Here is a 20,934-nt window from a genome sequence, read left to right as displayed (position 1 = left end):
GTGCGATTTGTGAAGTGGGTTAAAGCATCTGTTCAATTACTTGCAACGTGTTGCATGACTTGGGGCAGGGCTGAAAAATCAGTTTCCATGAATCAGTAGCCTTTACAGCTTTGCTTTTGCAATTTGAATGTGAGATTTAAAAACAAAGCAGCAACGTGTTTCAGCTTAACCCAAGTGCACGGAAGGCAGGGTGTTCTTTAAAAACTGGCAGATTTATGTGCTTCCTGCCTGCTGACAGCACCACAATCCACATTAATTGCCTTGTCTTATAGACTGTCCCAAGTGAAATTGCCAGTAGTATGCTATATTTAGCGGTTTTAATACTAAAGGATATACTTGGACTTTGTCCCCTTTTGTCCCAGGATCTCAAAACGCTGCTGTCCATGAGCTCTCACGCCGGGGAAAGCCAATGGGAGGCAGGAGATGGTGCCCCGGCTTCGCTTCACGGGTAAGAGCCGCTGCACCATCAGAGGGTGGCGGCTATCGGGGCGCTGCCACCGGCCGTGCTCCCTCCGTGCCGAGGCGAGCCGCTCCCGGCGGTGCGGGGGGAGCCCCCGGGGGCGGAGGCTGGGGCGGCCGCGGCGCTTCCCGGCCGGGGCGGGGCGGGGGCTGGGGCGGCGATGGCGGAGGCGGAGCGGGCAGCGCTGCCGCCGCCGGCGGCGGAAAGTTCCCGGGACGTGGCCGAAGCGGAGCTGTCCCCCGGCATGGAGCGGCGGCCCGAGCCCGGGGAGGCGGCGGCAGCAGCGGCGGCGGAGGAGGAGGAGGCGCGCCCTGCCTCGCCGCCGTTCTTCCTCCTCTACCCCGGCCATGGAGGCGGCGCCGCGGCCGCGCCGCCCGGGCTGTGGAGACCCCCGGCGCCCCGCGGCGGGGCCGCGCTGCCCGTGCTGGTGCTGAGCTACCCGGGGCCGGACGGAGCCCGTGAGTACCGCGGGGCTGCTCTCGGGCCGGGAGCGTCCATCGAGGCGGGATGGGTGGCGGGCCGGGGGGTCCCTGGGCGCCGCTCCCTTCCCGGAGTGCCGCTGCCCCGAGCCCTCCGGGCGGGCGGCGTGCGGCTCTCGCAGCCACGGGCGCGGCCGGCTCGGGACAGCGCCCCGAAAATGCCCCTTCCCCGCGGGGCTGCGGGGGGACCCGGCTGCTCCCGGCTGCGGGAAGGGCGGCGGGGCTCGGAAGGAGGCGGCTGGGAGGGCGGCATGTGAGCCGGGCTGGCCCAGCAGCTCAGCAAAACCAGCCCCACAGAGAGCATCGGGGAGCATCGGGGCCGCCCTTGGAAATCCAACAGGCTGTCCTGGACACGCGGGGTGTAGAGTTTAGGGGCTGGGGAACACCCTCTCGAGTTTGCTCCTGGTGTTGGTGCAGAAAATAAATCCGTGGCTAGGACACTGCACTTGAGACCTGAAGAGGCTGAAGTGCATCGCTGTTTGGGGCGTGTTGGGTGACAAATAGCGTTCTCCTTTGTAAGATTCTTTATGATGTTCTTGTGGTGTATTTGTGGTAACTGGAGTACTCTGAAGTACTTGGGTGTGCTTTAAAATCAAATAAGAAGCACACACATGGGTGCATACAGAAGAGATCTTCTCTTTTCTATCCATCCTAAAAATAACCAGCAGCTTCATCCTCTGGGCTGCTGCCAGAGCGTGTGTGACTGAGCTTTTGGCCTTTGCTTTGTCACCTCCTGTCCCAGGTGAGCATTCACTCACTCAGGAGCTGATTTGTTTGGAGTGGGTATCTGGTTTTTTTTCTTCTTTGGAAGCTGATGTACTTGAAGGCATTACTCAGCAGAGCCAGAACCAGTGAGGTAAGAAGTCCATGGCTGTAATGCCAAGAGGAGGTGGAATGCCCTGACTTTGCTCTGAGCTCTATGAAGGACTGTCTGTGGCTGCCAACTGATGTCCAAAGTCCCTCTATGTTGAATTGTTTGCAATGACAGACCCCTTTGGAAACCTTCTGTTTTACTTGCAATTTTTCCCTAATCAGGAGATGTTTACCCATAGTAAACCCTGTGATGTGCAGGCAAGGGCTTGAGCTACTTCTGATAGAAAAGAAGACTTAGAGAAAAATATTTAATTGTAGCCGTTCAAACTTTGTGAGAAGCTCTTATCTGGACGTGGGGGAACTGAAGCATTGAGATGAGCACATTTCTGCACAGGGACTTGGTGGAGAAGCTCAGTGGTTGAGCAGTGCTTTATCCTGTGACAGCCTTATTCTGCAGTGATGGTTCATGAAAGCTTTGTGAGGAACCTTTACAAGATGCATATAAAAGTTCCCTTGTTTTTGTGAGCCATGGAGGTGGAGCTGCCTGTGCAGTATCGAGTGTCACAGCTCGCTCAGGGGCTGACTGATGCAGTGGTAGCAGTGTCTGGAGGGAGCAGGAATCAGCATCTATTTGCATAGTGTCTTGAACTCTGTCTTCTGGGGCAAACTCTGTCAGTAAATCACTTTTTCCCACCATTTCTTTTTTTCTTGTTGGGTTTTTTTTTTTTTTCCAGTTCTCACATTTCTAAGAGCATCTTTCATTTGTTCCCACAGAGCAGCAGGAGAGTTCTGCTGTGAAGTGTTACAGGGTGGTAGTGGCCACTACACCAAAAAGTATTTCACAATATTTTGGAGATTGATTTCAAGTCTTTTTTTCCCCTGTTACAACTCAGTCCTTGAACTATTCTGTTGTATTCTCACCTGATTCCGAACATCAGGTGAAGGCCAGAGCTGCTTAGGGAAGGAGACTGCAAAAGCTTTTTATGGCAGCAACACCTGCTTACTTGTTACAGGTGGTTCCAGACAGAAGGAACAAGATGATGTACTTAAACATGCTGACCTGCAGCAAAACCTTAGAACAGAATCAAAGCAACTTGATTAGGCAATCCTTAAAAAAACCCTAAACCAAACCCCAGACTTCTGCTTGTTCTCACTGAAAGCCTACCCAATACCGTGGTACTTGAAGTAGACTTTTCCTTCCCTTTCCTTCAATTATGAGAGTTACTTCAATCCTTAAATAATATCTCTGTGTTTCACAGTAGGTAAAGAAAAATTTGTTTGTCACTTCTTAATTAAGCAATTGTTACTGACTTTTGGCTTGCTAAACCTCCTTTTGCCCATTCCTGTTTGAGCTTGTAGGGCTGGGAGTAGCTGGTATTTGAGGTAATGTGCATATCTGTCCTGGCAGAGGAGTCACAAGCAGACTTTGCCATGTAGATGCTGTTGCTAATTTTATCTTTTTAGATTACATTCCATGTCAGAGATGGCTTTGTCCTCCTTGCTTTGCAATCTCTACACAGTGAGGAGGGAAAACTTTCTCCTAATGATGGAAGCACGGGTTGCTCCCGGGCAGACTCTGAAACTAAAAGTGCCCCCAAAGATGCTCCCTGGAGTCCTGAGGGTGGTTTGGCAGTTTGTTTGGGTTTCTTCGTGTAGATTATTCTAATTCATTCAGCTTTGAAACTCCAAATACTTTGCAGTACAGCTGACCTCCCAAATACTGGTGGCTGAGGGAGTGCTTGATCTTCAGGTGGTTGGTCTTAAAATTCCAACGCAGTCAGTGTGTGATTAAAGAATCTTGAAAATGTTTTGGCAGACCCCTGCTGTGTTTTGCAATCTAGCCAAAGCCTCTAAGGGCTTGTGCCAAAGTGTAGCTCACAGGAGGGTTTGTAGGACCAGTCCAGGCTGCCTGACTGGTTTGAGATGGAGAAAGTGGTTTATCCTGCACAACCTCCTCTGCATTTATCCGTGATTTGGGTTTTCCTGTATCCATGACCATCCTGGAACCCTGACGGAGCCTTATCAGATGCCCTTGAGTTGCCTGGTAGTTGTATGAAAGGTTTTATGAAAACATTACGTTTGATACCTTTCTTTTGTTGCTTCCTGAGATGCTTTGTTGCTTTTAATCACTTTGGGGCAGAGGATGGGGGTAGGGGAAGGTTTGTCTTGTGGTTTTCAGGTGGTAATCAATAGGTAAAAAGTCATAAGTTAAACAGTTCCTGTTTGGGTTTTTTTGTTTGTTTGTTTTTCTTTTTTTTTTTTTTTTTTTTTGGAAATAAGTCAAAGTTAAAGAACATTTCCCTAGTACTTTAAATATCTCTGTGGAGTACTTGCAGCAGGATCATTGCATAAAGGAGCCTGAAAATAGAACTCAGCTGGAAAGGAATTACTAGCTTCTGTTCTTTTCTGCATGCTAAAAGCAAACCAGTGCAAGTTGAATGGTTCCTGGTTTTTTAGCAGACCCTCCCTGTGATCCTGATGTGCTGGGCACTTGCCTGTGGTGAATTCAGCTGAAGACCTGTATTGTGAAATGGGAGCTGCAGGGTTACACCCAGTGCTGTTGGCATTTCTAATTGCTTGGAAAACCAAGAAATTAAACTGTCTGTACGTGAGATGTGTTGGATAATAGCTTGAGCAATAGTTGATGGTGCTTTGTTGATCCTAAAGGGTTTGTTTTGAGCGTGTGCCGTTTGTTTAGACCCTGTCCAAGGGTTAGCCAGGGCCAGCAGCTGTTCTGTAGCAGTTGGTACATGGCCCTGTCACTGTGTTTACAATTTGGGGTGGTGCGATGTGCATGCTGCAGCTAGAGGCTGTGACTGCTGAAAGGGTGTATAAATATACAAGTTAAGATGCTGTCAGCACGCTTTATGAACTCTGTTCTCTTGGGGAGAAGAAACAACAGTAATTCTTGTTTTCTATGAAATAATTGCCCTTTGCGTCGCTGTCAGGACAGGCTGCCTGGTGCTTGCTCGGGTTTGGCCTAATGGGGAAAGAGTTGCTGAGTCAAAATGTGCTGCACTAAGCAGGAAGTTTTCACCAAAAGTCACTGCTTCCTCTTGCCAGTCAGAAATAGCAGCTCTTAATCCTCTTGCCCAGTTTTATGAGGCTTGTACGTGATGGTGCCATTTTCTCCTGACAGCTGTCTGCATTGGCACGCTGAATTCTGTAGCCAGCAATCTGCTTTGGCATTTCACATCCCCAGGAAACGTCCCTCTGAGTACTTCTTAGGGCAACAACAACAACCAGGGAGAGTAATCTAGGTGCTGTACATTGGGCACGTGTTGTTATCAGTGTATTGTTCTGGTGCCAGCCTTCTGTGAGGCTGACCGTCCATTTCAGATGGCTGTCACACATCTGCTCTCCTCAAATGTATTGGAGCCACACGGGAATGAGGTTGGATAAGCTCATTTATTGGTGCCTGGTAGCATTGTTCAAGTGGGTGGTGACACTACAGGGACCTTGGGAATGAGAAGCCTGTCTGGTGACTTGGCGCCTCCTGTCCCCTAGCACCAGGACCTTGTGGGTGGGGACACAGGTGAGGTTCAGCAGTCAGGAAGGGACAGGGAATGCAGTGCTGTTATTATAAAATACCATTATTATATTATTGTTGAGAGCCTGGAAGCCTGTTTCTCTTCCTGCCGAGTAGCAGTATTTCTTTGTCATCCTCACCTGAGCAGCGCAACTTTCAGGGGAGATTTTTTAAAGTAAAAGATTGGGTCATGGTGTTTGTGGTGTTCTCCTTTATTGTCCTCCTATGTGCACATGCCCTGCTAAAAGAGCTTCATCCTCAGTCACTTGAGTGCTTAGAGCCAGATCATATTTTCCTTCCAGTTACCCTGAGACAATAGATCCACCCTAATATTTTTTTGTGCGTGGGAAATGCTAGCTCCAAGGTGCCCCCTGAGAATACGGCACAGCGAATAAAACCCAAACCGCGCCTCGCACACCTCGCGTGAAAACAAAGGTGCCGATTGAATTCCTGTAGTGGCATGCAGGGATGTGAGCGGAATACAAATGTGTCTTTGTATTGCTGGCGCTGCTCCTTTGTATTCCGGGGGCGATGGACGGGGGTGCGGCGGTGCTCCGCTCGCTCCCCAGCGGGCTGGCACAGCCCGGCGAGGAGCTGCCGTGCCGAGGAGCGCCTGACTGCCGGCCCCGCATCAGCAGCGTCTCGGCAGCATCCTGGGAATCGCAGGCGATCACATGAGCCTGGATTTCCAGCTCAGTTCATTAGTCAGCCATTTTGGTCGCCACCCTGCTCCCTGCGCACAGCCAATCCCGGCGGCACTCGCTGCCCGGGCTGCGCCGGGAGAGGGGCGCAGCGCTCGGAGCTCGGCACACCGGGACACTGCCTCTCCGCTCGTCCTTTGTTTTTTTTCTGGGGTCATCACCAGAGGAAGACACTATTTTTTGATTCTGCTGCCTCTTTTTTTTTTTTTTCCTTTTTATATTTTTTACTTGTTTTTCCTTCTTGCCTCTGGTGGAGAAGCCAGGTTTTTGTGGATGCTGAGGATCAATAGTCTCTAGCATAACTGGAGGCGACGGCAGTCGGTGCAAAGGAGGGAGGCAGAGCTAAGCGGGAAGGAGCAGCGTTTTTACCTTGCTTGATCTATGAAAAGGCCAGAGCAGCCTCTGTGGTCCTGAGCAATCTGTCCTTTAATCGCAAGGTATTTCTGATTTTCTTCTTCAGAAAGGTTTTGTTTTTAGTCCTTATTTTGCCCCCGTTGTTGTTGTACCAGCTGAGTCATCATGTCTGCTCTGACGCCTCAAAGCGACATGCCAACCCCCACCACAGACAAGATCACTCAGGCTGCCATGGAGACCATCTATCTTTGCAAATTCCGCGTGTCGATGGATGGAGAGTGGCTGTGCTTGCGCGAGCTGGATGACATCTCCCTGACACCCGACCCCGAGCCTACCCACGAAGGTACGGTCCGGCTGTGCCCCGGGAGCCCCGGGCCGGCTTTGTTCCGGCGCTGCACCGCTTGGGAGGGGGCGTCTCCGGGACCACATGCTCGTGTCCCGCCTGCGGAGCCTGGACAGCCCTGGGCACGGCAGAAAGCCGAACTGCTGCTTCAGATTGCCCTCCGAATTTGTAACCCAGCCCTTTAAGGCAGATTGGTGATGCATTCTCTTTTTAGCTGTATCGGGTTTGTGTATCTCAGGAAGGAAGAAAACCGTGATGTGTGCTCGGTGAGAGCATTTAATCCTGGTTTTGCCCTTAGGCCGGGGGCTGATAGCTCGGTTAGTGAGCAGCCGGCTGGTACCGGGGAGCACAGTGGCAGCACCGCAGCGTGTGCCTGGTCGTGGGGAGTTTTTGGAAAGCCCCAGCGATTACGCAGCGATGCCCGTTGTCAGGTGACGATGCCATCACAGTGCCCCAGCTCGCCTCTGATGAGCGTGCTGCTGTTTGTAATGGCTTGGAAGCCTGAAACGTGGCGATGTAGCGCATCTTGCTTTCCCCTGGAAAAAGGATTTTGGGTTGATAAACACAGTTTAATAGCAGGATGAGGATCGAATGCTCTGAGTACTAAAAGCATGAGAGGACATCTATGCAGGGCTCTGCCAGTAACCAAGTGGAGAAGAAGGAAAGGTGATGAGTTTCTGCAGGTGCTGAGGTTCTGAGTGTCCTTGCTGGATGCACCATTTGGTTTTAGAGCAAGGAGGCCCCAGCTTCTCGTGCCTGACCCTTTTCCCCTAACTCCTGAAATGCCACTCCACCGAGCAGTCTGGCTTGGCCCGTTTGATGCTGCCTGGTTAAGTCAGCAGTGTCTTATATTGTCTTGCTGAATGAGGCAAGTGAAACTGTGGTGGGGATTTAAGCTTTAAAATAAATTTCCAAGGGATAATTTCATTTCCATTTGACAGCTGCTTTCAGTGACAGTAGCCCTTGGGTTTGCATTTGGCTTGCCAAGTACTTAGTCACGCAGTGGGATACCAGACAGAGGTTTCTAAAGGAGGAATTTAGCATTCCCTCTGAAGCATATCCCAGGGGTTCAGGGAGGTGAATACTGGGTGAGCAGGAATTCAGTTGTCTTCCAGTTCCCATGTTCTTGTGTGTTACAGACACCTTCCTTGGTCTTACTCCATTGTTTTTCAAGGTGTAATTGCAGTCACTCTTCGGTGAATACCAGAAGGGAGTTAGAAAACAGCATTTGCTCATTTCTTTACTGTATTATTTAATTCATATGTCAAAAATAAATGCAAAAGGGCAGCAGAGTAACAACCTTCCTGGTAAATGAAGGTTGCTGGTTGGTTGTTTGGGAGGTGTATTTGGATCCAAGTTGTATTTTGAACAGAGAAGGTCAGGAAAAGCGTTGACAATAGGAAAGCTGACACAGCTGTATCCCTGTGTTGGGTCTGGTGCTACTGCATCAGCACTGCTTCTGTGTCTGCAGGGTGTGCACAGGTCAGGGGGACAGGAGCGTGGGCTCGTGTCCCTGGGAGTGTCTCCATTAAAAAAACTGATGTGCAAAAGTAGGCATTATGAAGAAGGGGAAAAAAAAAAGCTGTAGAATTTTTCCAAAGGCATAACAGAGGACAGTTCTTTCCTTAGAAATCATGACATATAAAATGTACGTTGCAGTAAGTACCAAATCCAACAGCTTGTTGGATTAAGATTTGAAGCCTGCCATTTGCTGTCCCTCCGCTCTTGCTGCTTCTGGGGAGTTTGGTCCCTGGCCTCTCTTCACCCTGTGATCTGTTGTGCCCCCAGCCCTTGAGCAACCATCCTGACTTCAGAGCCAGTCACGGCAATTCCAGTCCTGCACAGAGCTGGAGCTTGAGAAGAGATAAGCAAAACTTATCTTCAAATTAGAAACAAGCAGCAGGTACTGAGTTGTTTGCAACCGTGTATGTTCCATGTAACCTATAGCATGGCCACTCAATTGAACAAGAAAAGCAATTAATACGTTTTTTCAGTTGATTGAAGCAATTCTGTGTGCATATGGAAATAAGGAGATTCTGCTGCTTACTGTAAATCTGCTTGGGTTAGAGACAGAACTCATTTTTTTTAAACAGGCTGTAATCTTAATAAGACCCTCAGAACCTTACTGTCCTCTGCAGACCCCTCAAAATTAAATGTGACATTGTGGTTGTTAACTTCATTTGCTTGCAGTGCGTGTGATGGTCCTGGAAGCTACTTCAGGGATGGAGGTAAAAACCACCTGGATTGTAATTCTGTGGTGTTGAACAGAGTTTGTGTATGGATGGCGTTGAACACTGGTCTCAGCTGTGGAGAGAAATTACACAAAATGGCCTTTTTTTAGGCTGTGTAACTGGATGTTAAATTTCTATCTTGAATAATCATGAGGAGATTCACAGTAAGAGCTGTGGAAATTTTTGTCCTCATGGGTTCACCTTGTAGTAGCATCCAGAAGGAATACATGTGCTGACTTGAGAGAACTTTGAGGAATTACAGTATTCCTCTCTCTATTCATCCTCCTCTATTTGCACTAAAAGCAGCAATTGGAATTAGATTTTGTAGCATGCAAAGGTGAAATTATCTTTTCTATAGGGCAGAAGCTAAGGTCAGATTTTTCCTTTTTTTGTCCAGTAATTTAATAGTTTTAGTTTCTGGCACATACTTGTGTAGAATTGGCCTGACAAGGAGTTGTGGACCTCTTCAGGAGAAACAAATGTTCTTCTTAAAACCTCCTGCCCATTAATCTGTTGCACTGATTATTGACTCATCAGTCAGATTTGACCTTTTTTCTCCATTTTCTATCCAAGTGTTTTTCGTACCTCAGAATGGTTTAGGGAAGCACCATAACCTTACTGATTATGCCTTTGTTGTGCAAACTGGCAACAGTTCGCTTGGGTTTAGGGTTTCTGTAGTAGTGTGGAATAGGAACAGTAAAGTTGTGAGAGAGGTGGAATTTTTCAGTGCTTTGGGCCTTTCCCATTAGAAAACAAATCTGAATCGTACTCAGAGTGGCGGGGACCTTTCAGGTGTGGACAAAAACCTACATGAGATGACTCTGTATTTGCAAAAAGCCTCTTAAAACACATAGGGTGATGGAAACCCCTAAATAGATGAGAAGTTTGAAGGAGCTGGAGACCTGATTTAATAGAAGAAATGTGAAGTCACTAAATGCAAGTTAAATGAATTACAGCGTGTTGGTGGTTATAAATTTTGGGAATAGCAGTTAGGTTGTGTAATCGAGATTTCAATGCAGAAATTACTCTTAAGAGTTATTTTCTTTGCTCTTTTCAGCTGTGTCAGTCTAAATGAAGTCAGAGCTGGGGAGCATGGGGCAGAATTATAGCCCTCAGAGGTGGCAAGTCACAAGTGCTGCAGAGAAACCACTTGGGTGTCAGCCAAACTAGGAAGTAAAAGATGGGGAGAAAAACCCAAGGGTTTGGGTTTTTAGTTTCTTGGTGTAAACTGTCAAGGACTAAAATAGGATGAGAAATTTCCCATAGCAGTTAGTCATGTGTTTCCCTCTGAAAACAGGCTGCTTGTGCAGAAACATTCCATATAGCTGCACCCAGTAGCAGCGTAGAGAAATCGGGTGATTATTTGATGGTAATCATGTGGGGATGGAGTAAGACTTGGGGTGGGATTAAACTGTGACTTCATGTGATATACACTGGCTGTTTATTTGTCCCATAGGTGTAATAGAGAATTTCCAAATTGTATTTATTTCCTTTTATTTCCTTCTGGTTTCTTGCAGATCTAGGACTGCCCTTTTCTTCTGTATGCAAGGCTCTTTGTACATGTGTATATTTAGAGATGGAATGTTTATGCAGGGGGTTTTAAAATAAATGGCATTTTGGCCTGAGTGAATGGTTCCTGGCATTGCAGGCTGCAGACTGCCTGGTGGCTTCCCCAGTTTTGGGCTTGCAGGGTGTTAAGAGTATGATGCTGAAACCCTTTGCTGATCTCTTTTCTTTGTCAACAATTAGTGATCCCCCATGTTGGGAAACCTAACCTGAAAGATTTAGTTCTGTGCCTCCCATAACATGAACAGCATCTACCTAATTTTATTCCTTAGTCTATTTGTTATTAAGTGTATTCCTAAGGTGAGGAATATCAGAATGCAATTCAAGTGTAGTAATGCTACCAGAGGTTCCCCTTTCATAATAAAGGAATATTTGTCCAGATTTGGGCTAAGCCTTTCCCAGCAGCAGGGCTGACCTGGCACTGTCACTCAGGACTTTCTGTATCAAGCTCAGTTTTCATTTCCCAAAACTGACGCCTTGGGTTTTTTCAGGGTATTTTACTGATGGCTCAGCCTCTCTCTGCGAGTTTAAGATTTCTGTACTTAAAAATAATTCTAAAAGTCCTGACCTATTTAAAAGCTGGTGACCTTTTCTTCCTGATGGAACAAAGTCTTCCCTGTGAGGGTGGTGAGGCCCTGGCACAGGTTTCCCAGAGAAGCTGTGGCTGTGCCATCCTTGAAAGTGTCCAAGGCCAGGCTGGGGCTTAGAGCAACCTGGGATAGGGGAAGGTGTCCTTGTCCATGCAGGGGACAGAGGCAGGGGGTTGAATGGCATGAACTTCAACGTCCATTCCAACCCAAGGCAGTCTGAATCTGTGATTCCATTTAATCTGTCTTTAGAGGGCCTTGATATCCAGATGCTGTATGTGAGATGGTGTTCATTGGTTCAGAAAGGCTCAGACTCCCAGCTCTATTTTAGCCTAATCACTTCAGCCTTTAAAAACATAGCAAGTGTTGAACAGCAGTGTGAAATACTTTTGATGCTGTTCCATTCTCCCAGGTTTTACTTGTAAAAGTTTTCATTGGCTTGGGAAAGTGTTCCCTTTCCTTGAGTGAGATGCTGCTGCTGTGTCAGCCAAGGGAGTGACTGCAAACCCCGCTGTTGTCCAAATAACAGATGGGATTTTTGTGATTAATGTGTTAGAAACAAGTTCTCTAGTTCCTTCCTGAAGAACTGGCTTGAGTGTTCATTCCAACGGGATATTCAGGTCCATAATAGTAATCTTCCTGGCAGTCTGGTTGAAATGAGTTAATCTTGTTATTCAGACTGAAAAGCCTTGATCATCCTGTTTTCTAAACTTCCTATATAGTGAGTTAAATGATTTGCATCATAATCAAAAATATTGAGTTTTTCACACCCCAAAAGGACCATGGAAACGATAGTTCAAGTTTTTGTGATTTTTCTGTGGGAAGATGTTCCCCCCCCGGCCACTGTTGCTTGGTGGAATTTCCAGACAAGTGGGAAAATGTGCAAGGTAAAAGAAGAAATGAACTTTATGCAAAGTGCAGCTGGATGCATGGAGAAGGAACGAAAATAGGAAAGAAGTGCTAATTAAGTGTGTGCTTTTGCCTTTAAACCTATGCAAATGCCATAGTTCCAGTTTAACTTCGTGCAGTTCCTGCTAGTAGGAAGATGGGTTTCTGGCTTGTAGGGATGGAAGAGAAGAAAATATTTGTGACTCCTCTGGATATTTCTCTGGGAGCTTTACGTGGGTTACTTGCTAAGGGTTAAAAATAAATGAGAAAGAAGAAATGAAGCTTGTCAGTTGTCTCTGTGTCTGTTAGCCAGGTACTGGTAAATCTGGTTTTGGTTGTGCGTTCTTCCCTGTTAATGCTTTGGGTTAAGAATAAAATCCAACCTCTCGGTATTAGATACAAGACCTTGCAGTGGCGGTCTGTGGCTTCCCTTGCTGTGTGCAGGTAGGGATTCCGGGATGATCAGCATCTGGATCTGAGTCCCGGGGTCCCGGGAAGCGTCGGGGACAGCTTCTTACACCGCAGTGGAATTTGGTCTCCTGGCCCTTGGAAAGCTGAGCGCCTGTCGTGAGAGACCAAAACCAATCTCTGTGGCTCGTGGGGGAGAGCATCACCGGGGCTTGGCTCCAGGGGAGGTGCCTGTTGCTCCTGCAGTAGCGCTCGGCCCCAGGTCTCCGTAGCGCGGTGTGAGGCTGCGGGGCCCGCCGGGCAGCGCCGTGCAGCGCCCGGGCCTTGCGGGGCTCCGCTCCGGGCCGGCTCCAATGGCACTGGGGCTCCCGGGGCAGAGGCGGGCCTGCGTGGGAGGGAGGAGGGCCCGGCAGCCTCTGGACTTCGCTCAGATCGTCGGGGCAGCTGGCTGGGGACGAGGGCCGGAGCCTTTGCCCGGCTTTGGACGTTGAGCCGATGGCGGGCTAGCGCTGGGGAGCGCGGGTGCGTAAGTAGCGAGCGCACAATGCCCGGGGTCCGGGGCGTTTGTGTGGCTCGGCTCGCTGGGTTTGGAACAGGGACGCAGTGGGTGTGCTGAAACCAGTTCTCCTTGTCCTGCCTGCTCCTCCCCCAGGATACCTCCCTGGCCCCGCCAAGGAGAGCTGCTCCCCTGACTGAGTCCTTAGGGGATCATCATCAGCCTGGGACCCGTGTAGGGCTCAGCTGGGTCACATCTGCGGGATCTGTCATTTGGGGTGAGGGTCATAACAGAGTTTTAGCTCTGCTGAACCTTTAAAATGCCCTCAGTTGGTGTTTTCCCTGAAGGTGCCTGCTTCCCATGTGTGGCTGTGTCCCTGCCAGCAGCTCTTCTTGGGGCTGGATGTGAGAAAATTGAAGCAAACGCTGACTTTGCGTAAATATCACAAGTTTAGTGCTTTTATCTTATAAATAAAGTAATGTTTTTGTTGCTTTCGATTTTAGGGTGTGCTTTACAAAAATGTTGCTTGTGTTAATGCAGAAACAAAACTTCTGCAGCTTTTCTGAAGCCTGCTCTGGTCTGGCTCTGGAAGAAAAATGCTTTGCTCTATTGCTTTGTGCAGACTAATGAACCTTTTTGACTTGCAGATCTTTTACCACTATAAATTAAGTCTTGTATGATGCAAATCTCCCTTTCAGTTATGCTTTTCTTACACCTTGATTTTGAATCTTTCCTTTAGATCACGGCTTGCATGACGTTTTTCTTTCTTTTCCTTTCCTTTTGCTGTTTGCAAAGACTCTTGGGAGGATTTGACAGATGTGGTGGAGCAATTGCGCGATGATTCCGAAGGTGCGTTCCACACCCACATCTCACAGCTCTTGTTTGTGCTAATCCTTGGCTTCTGCACTATTATTTTGAGCCTGAGTGCAAAATGCAGTTAGTTTACCTTTCCAGTGCCAGTAGCTGTGGCTTTCCTGCATTTTCTTGGTGTTGCTTAAATAAATGTTTGTGGGTTTTTTTACTGTTTTGACTTGAGGTGGAGGTAGAAGAAGTAGATCAACAAGGGCTTTTTGGCTCCTCCTAAATGCTTTCAGAAGCAGTCGTTTCCTGAGCTTGCAGAAGCACAACTCCAAAGGTTGCAGCAACATATGGAAGCTAAATTTTAAAAAATATTTCAGAAATCACTCTGAAGCTTCAGACTTTCTGCAGTATTTCTGTCTAGATGCTTCAGATTTTCTGGCAATATTTGCCAAGGCTTGGCAAAAATTATTCGAAAACTTGCATTGCAAATTTTTTTAAAACTTGTGAAGTACAAGAAGACAAACTTATTTATAGCACTCCTTCCTTGGTTTTTAAGAAACGCTGCACATGTGAAATAGTTGAATTCCCAATGTAGCAAGTGGTTAATCAATTTGGTACTTTGGTGATTAAATACAGCTGCTCCTGCACGGGTTTCAGGTGTTTGCAGCACAAAAGGCTGATGTTCCCATGCACTGAGCACAGTGTTCCTTGCTGCTCTTCTTCCACCATGGTGCCTTTAGCTGCTGGGCTGGTTCTGTGCCCGGGTGCTGCCCGCAGCCTCCTCAGCCACGGGCAGTGTCCTCCTGTCCTGGCACAACAGCTCGTGCTGCTTTCCAGAGGAGGGCATTTTCCAAGGCAGGCTTTTAGGAAAAAGGAGGGGCTTGAGACTTCTTTTCATAAAATACTGTATGAGTTGTTTTGCATTTTTGTCAGGTGAGAGGTGTTTCTCTGCCACACCGAAGCAGCGCTGGTAAATTTCAGCTTACTTTAGGTTGTTGTTCCCGATGTAAGATGGAGAACTATGATGAAATGCTAATGAATTGGCATTGCTTGCAGTGGGTTTGTTCACTTCTCCAGTGTCTCATCATTCCCTGCCTTGAATCCAAGTTTTAGCTTCATTTTAGTTGCTTCTTCCTTCTTTTAGAGTAAGCATGAGGAGTGATAAAATTTACTGTCACCAAATGAGAAGTACCAAGACCAGTCACAGCTTAACCCTTTGAGATCCTGTATTGCATTGACTCTTTCTTGACTTTCAGGTTCCTGGGTACAGATTGTACCATTTAAACAAGTGACAGGATTCTTGAATGCTTTTGGAAGCATCTTCATGGAAGCAGCTGGTTAGAAAAGATGTCTGTTCTGTAGAAGCTGCAATATTTAAATAACAAAATGTCCTAAGAGGTCATTCCAAACCCAAACCCTGTGGGAAGGCCAAGTTCAAGGGCTGGGGATTTACTTTAAGGTTTATGATGTGGGCTGTGTAGGAAAGGCCAGGCAGAGGTTTTGCAGATAGAGGCAGAAGGGAGTTGGAGGAGGTACCGGCTCAGATGGAGCACATCAGGGTCACACTTGTCCCAGCTTAAAGCCAGCCTGACAGTTTCACTGTGTGCAAGTCAGCCTTGCCTGCCTACCCTGCCTTCTTTAAAGGTGTGCCTGGTGCAGTACGTAGAGCAAGAGTGTCAATTACTTAGCATTTAGTTTTTGGAATAAACTTTAGGCATGTTATCCAGTTTCACACCATATAAGCTAACTGGTTTGCAAGATGAGAATCGTGGATAAACTGCATGTGCAGAGCACAATTGCTCAGAGCAGACTGAGGAAGCAGAAACCTTGGATTAGTGTGATATGGTGAAAATATTTTTCTATTGAAATTAGCCAATAACCACAGCCATGGGTTTGCCCCCCAAGCAGAGTCACAGTGGACGCCTTGCTACCCATCAGGGCAGCAGCCTTGGCCAGTGAGGAAATGTGATCAGAGAGGATGAGGAGGAGCTCTCTGTGTTGGCAGTCCTGTGCCTGACTCGTTCCTGAGTCTCCATTCCCAGTCATGGTGGCTGTTAGCTACACTGCAGGGCAGAAAATTGACTGGAAATGCAGAGCAGCTCACGGGCTCAGGGTACCCCCAGAGCAGCCAGACCCATCACCTTCAGGCAGCAGTAGTCCTGAAAGACAGTAAAATCACCTCACAGAGTTCAGTCTTTCTCCAGTCCAGTGCTGCTCTGAGCATCGCACTCCTAAATGAGTACTTGGAAGTTCTCTAAACTATGGAAATACATGTAGAGAAGGAGACTTGTGGTGCTGCTTCTCTCTGAAGAAGAAGGGGAGTGAGAGAAGCGCTGTCCTGAGCTGCTTTTGGAGGGACTGAACAAATGAGCTGTGCTATCAGGTTTGGATGCTGGTGCTGCCCTGGCTCTTCCCCTTCCCTGTGCTGGATTTTCCCAGCCCACAGTGACGTGCACTCGGGTGTGGGTGTATTAGCTGGGCTCTTGGCTCTCTTTCTGGCTGGTGGGTGCTGACAGGGTGCCTCTTGCTTAGGTCTGTAGTCTGAGATAGCCTCAGGGCAGGGCTCTGCTGCCAGGAGTAGTTAATTAACTCGAGGTGGCAGCTTGGTTCAAGGGTCCCTGGCTGTTGGCAGCAGCCTTGGGTAAGTGGGGGATTTACAGGGGTGAAACTTCCTGCACCTGAGAACTGCAGGTCAAAACTTGGTGTGAGTAGCAGGCCTAAAGAGCTGCATGTTTATAATGTGGAAGAGGAAGAATATAATCCTGGGACATCTGTGAGTTTGGGGGGTTAGTACCACCTGTTAAGAGCCATGAAGATCAGCTCCTCACTGGTGAAAACCAGTGGTAGTGTTAAAACCAAGAGAGGGAAGTGGGAGTTGGCTCTATGTTACATCTAAGCTTAAAAAATAGTCTTGAAGAAGAGAGATGCAAGTTGGGGTAGAGACACATATTGCTGGATTAAGTGTGAAGGGGGTCCAAGGTGATTTTTAGATGGAAGAACAAACCAGAACAAAGCACAGGTGGAGGATTCTTACTGGATTGTAGCTGGGAACGTGAGTTGGAACAAGTGATGGTCACAGACACATTCTCAGGGTGCAAAGCACAGGAGGAACAGGGCTCCAAATGTGTCTGTCTTTGGTGAAAGTAGTGAGCTCCTGTAGTTATTTGAAGTATTAAGGCACCCTCATAGTATCAGTATGAAGTATTAAGGCACACCCAATGCATCAGTATGCTACATTGTCTATTCCCTGTGGCTTTGGCCCTAAACTGCTAGTTGGTGTTGATTTTTCTCCACGAAAGGCCTGCAGAGTGCCTCCAGGGAAACGCGCTGCCCCAAAAATGCCTTCAAAGCTGAGCAAGAGAAAGAGCAAGGTGGGGTGTTGAGTGTAATGAAGGCAGCTGTTGTTGCTCAGCAGCAGTTTCCCTGCTTTGTTGCAGACCCCAATTACCTCATGGCTAACGAGCGCATGAACCTGATGAACATGGCCAAGCTGAGCATCAAGGGCCTGATCGAGTCCGCGCTGAACCTGGGCCGCACGCTGGACTCGGACTACGCGCCCCTGCAGCAGTTCTTCGTGGTCATGGAGCACTGCCTCAAGCACGGCCTCAAAGGTACCGGCCTGCCCTGGGGAGCAGCAGCCACGTGGGCTGCCGGGGCTCTGCAGCCTGCACGGGACACGGGAGGGGCTGCGCACGGTCGCTGCTGCCACCGCACTGCACTGGGCAGGCCAGAGCAAGGCACAGAGCCTGCTGCGGGGGGAGGCTGAGCTGTGGCAGGTGCTTGCCATGTTGAAAACAGCAGTTCAGTGGTCTGGGGTGTAACTGAGTGATCAGGAACTCAACTGGCTTTTGGCAAGCTCGTGACACCTTGTTCTACGCTTCCTTGTGCTTTAGCAGTGCATCCCCTCGCTGGAAGGGGAACTGCAACCCCAGAGCTCCTTTCTCAATAGCTCTGTCTAAACAGAGGGTTTGGGCTGTGTGCAGCTCGTGGCTGAAGCTGCTTTTAAAGTAGAGCATGTGCTTGACTGTGAAATCCTGACTCACAGCCCAAATGGCCAAGTATGGACTGGCCTTCAGGTGCTGTCCTTGTGTCCTTGTAGCTGGAGATGGGAAGCTGAGGGCGGTGGAAAATGGTGGTCTTTAGAGCCCTTCGCACCCAAACCATCCTGAGATTCCAGGATACCAAGTGCCTGTCTAGCAGCAGCCCCAGAGGAACCATTCTGGCAGGATTTGGCTAATTGGTTCACTTGTTTGAGAATGTGTTATATCAGCACAGGTCTAACAGGCTCATTTTTTATTTCTTTTTGTTTTTTAGCCAAAAAGACTTTTCTTGGGCAAAATAAATCATTTTGGGGACCTCTAGAATTAGTAGAAAAACTTGTTCCTGAGGCTGCAGAGATTACAGCAAGCGTTAAGGATCTCCCAGGGCTGAAGTAAGTACACTCCCGTATTGCACGAGTACATAATATGGGTTTATTTTGAGAGGGATCCTGGAGAAGAGAAGGAAGGGCACACAGAACCTTCAGGAATGCATCTGTTCTCTTCTGCAGGTAAAAAGGGATCATTGCTTGTACTCTTCATCAAGGATTTGCAGCAGGAGAGCACAGGATATATTCTTGCTCTTTTGAGAGTGTGGCCACTTAAGGGCAGCAGTGCATTTACTGCTTGTGCCTCCGGCATGGGAACAACCTTTATTGAGCATTTATGAAGTCAGACTCAAGAGGAAGGGAATTAACAGGAAGGTTATAACAGTTTAAATAGTTTTGAGGCTGATGTAGGTAATTCTTCTTATAAATGACTTCAGGTACCATGTATGTGAGAGGAAAGCTTAGGACTAAGCAGGAGAAGGTAGTAGTTTGTGTTACAGAGGGCAGGCAAAAAGCCACAGGAAGCATATAATACTTGTAAAAGTTTCGTAGGAATTGCAGACATCACATTCAGGCTTGCCTATTTCATGGTAAGAGAAACTGTAAGAAGCTTTTAGCCTGGAATAGAAAAAATGGGTGAGGAAGCTTTTAAATAAGGATCAGGACTAAGGATGAGTCATCTTTGCTGAAAGAATAGGTGGATAAATTCAATAAATTGCTTTGGGTTAGTATTTAGTCATGTTCATACAGACAAATGCTTTTCCTGGAGGTGTGTGCAGGACTCCTGCAGCAGCTGACAGGACCAGTGCCGTCCCTGAGCTCCTGGTACCTCTTCCTGTTGCAGAGCATTGTAATGGGATATGAATGGAAGCAAAGAACAGTTTTAGGGGGCATTTCTAAATGCAGTTTTAAACCCAGTTTAGGGTGCGTTTCTTGTGCTCACAGTGACCCTTGGGAAATGCCAGGTCCTGTTAGTGAGAGTCACGGGTGGCCATGGCTTCCTTGGGCTGCTGCTGCTCGTGCCAGGTGAGGTCAGGCATCCAGGTCAGAGTGTTAGAGCCATGTGCTCCCCATGGCTGGGAGAAAAGAGGGGAAGGACTGGCACACTGGCACTGGAGCCCGTGGCATCCTGTGAGGGCACTGAGGAGCAAAGCACCTGAGGAGAACAGAACTGTGTTGGTGTTTCTGAGCTCTCTGGCCACATTCCCATCCAGCCCACCCACCCTAAGGAGTGGTGTTGGACAGCTGTGCTGGTTTGTGCACGTTCCTGTCACTTAGGCAGAACTAGTTGTGACTCAGAAGGTGATGAGCTGAAGCAGCTGATCTGTCTGGCAGCATCCAGCAGGGATGAAACCAGGGGAATCTTTTAGTATGGCAACAAAAAGATCGGGAGTTAAGAGACAGTGACAGCCGAATTGGTCTGCACCTATTTGTGCTTACATCCCTTGTACTTCGCTGCACCAGTGCCAGCTCTGTCTTGGAAGTGCACAAACTTGAGGTAGGGTGGGGTTATGAGAGCTTTTGGTGACTGTGCCTTGCAGGGTGTCTGGAAATGTTTGTTTCTGGCTTTTGCAGGACACCTGTGGGCAGAGGAAGAGCTTGGCTTCGTCTGGCTCTGATGCAGAAGAAACTTTCAGAGTACATGAAAGCCTTGATTAACAGAAAGGATCTTCTCAGGTGAGTGCTGGACTCTTTCTCAGTTAGGTTCACTTCTGCTCTCTTGTAAGATCCTTGATCATCTTTCCCATCTCATGCTCTGTATCTCTTGCCCTGCATCCCACAGTGAATTTTACGAGCCCAATGCACTGATGATGGAGGAGGAAGGTGCCATCATTGCTGGCCTCCTCGTAGGTCTGAATGTCATCGATGCCAACTTCTGCATGAAGGGAGAGGACCTGGACTCCCAGGTACCGGGTGTTCACTTAATGAGTTTGTTCTGCTCATTTAAAATGGAAAAATCATTACTTTTGCATAGCTTACTGATGTAATGAACCCTTGCTGAAGTACAGCAGGTGCTGATGTTCTAACTCTGAACTTCCACACCTGGCAACAGTGGGTTGGTCGTAGAAACCAAGTGTTTAATGCAGCATGCAAATTTTCCTTCTCCAGGTTGGAGTTATTGATTTCTCCATGTATTTGAAAGATGGGAACAGCACGAAAGGCAGCGAAGGGTAGGTGCACACACAGTCGTCTTCCTGCTCCCCTCTTGGGAATGTGTGTTCAGGTGTTCCAGGCTGCCCTGTTTCTTTTTTCCAGAGATGGTCAGATAACTGCTATTTTGGACCAGAAGAACTATGTAGAAGAGCTCAACAGACATCTAAGGTAACACATTTTCTCTTGGCTCTTTATTGTCTTGTAGAACAAAAGACAAAACAGGATTTTTAAAAGTGAAGCAATTACTGAAGGGTTTTATCTCTTCAACAGTGCTACAGTAAACAACCTGCAGGCCAAGGTGGATGCCTTGGAGAAATCCAACACAAAGCTGACTGAGGAGGTAAGTGTCATGGAAAACCACCAGATGCTTTGGCCTTTGGGAGTTAGGGATTAACCAGGGAGGAGGGATTCCTTTCAGATGTCTGGTGTACAGAATGAGGGGTGTTAAATGATGCAAGTGGAATAGCTGACCTACCAAGGAATTTCGCTGGCCATCACTACTGAGCACAAGCTGGAAAATCAACTGTATGTTTATGAAAATTTGCAAAAAAGTAATGGAAAAAATGTCATTATAAGTGAGATGTTCAGGCTGAGCATGAAAAACAGTGGGTACATGAGGCATAAGTGCAGTCTGTGTTTTAACATGGATCTGCAGCTCATTACTGATGGCATAAATATCGTAAAATGTTTGGGGGTCAGTTCCCTGGCACATGGGTGGCAGGAGGTCTTACCTGCTCATTGAGTGCCTTTTAGTGTAC

The 20,934-nt window shown here is 47.9% G+C and overlaps 1 protein-coding gene across 14 annotated transcripts in view; it reads left to right on the top strand.

Moving 5' to 3' along the window:
* The first annotated feature begins 617 nt into the window (after nt 1-617).
* The window catches only part of RUFY3 (RUN and FYVE domain containing 3), a 31,128-nt gene continuing 10,811 nt past the window's right edge, over nt 618-20,934 (top strand). For 9 of the 14 annotated variants that reach the window (XR_014616133.1, XR_014616134.1, XR_014616135.1 and 6 more), the window contains exons 1-9: nt 618-918; nt 13,651-13,704; nt 17,094-17,267; nt 17,971-18,088; nt 19,598-19,699; nt 19,806-19,929; nt 20,132-20,193; nt 20,279-20,344; nt 20,447-20,516. Coding sequence is in view for 10 of the 14 variants with exons in the window: in XM_084205003.1 (XP_084061129.1) it covers nt 621-918; nt 13,651-13,704; nt 17,094-17,267; nt 17,971-18,088; nt 19,598-19,699; nt 19,806-19,929; nt 20,132-20,193; nt 20,279-20,344; nt 20,447-20,516 (1,068 nt within the window). In the remaining 4 variants the exon portion in view is untranslated. Of the gene's footprint in view, nt 919-5,912; nt 6,680-13,650; nt 13,705-17,093; nt 17,268-17,970; nt 18,089-19,597; nt 19,700-19,805; nt 19,930-20,131; nt 20,194-20,278; nt 20,345-20,446; nt 20,517-20,934 lie in introns of those variants that run through there. The other 5 variants (XM_084205001.1, XM_084205005.1, XM_084205004.1 and 2 more) reach the window with 5 other exon arrangements.

Source organism: Fringilla coelebs, assembly GCF_963513975.1.
Source record: "Fringilla coelebs genome assembly, chromosome: 4".
Lineage (NCBI taxonomy): Eukaryota > Metazoa > Chordata > Aves > Passeriformes > Fringillidae > Fringilla > Fringilla coelebs.
The sequence above is the reverse complement of the archived record's forward strand: the minus strand, read 5'-3'. Positions and strand labels throughout refer to the sequence as shown.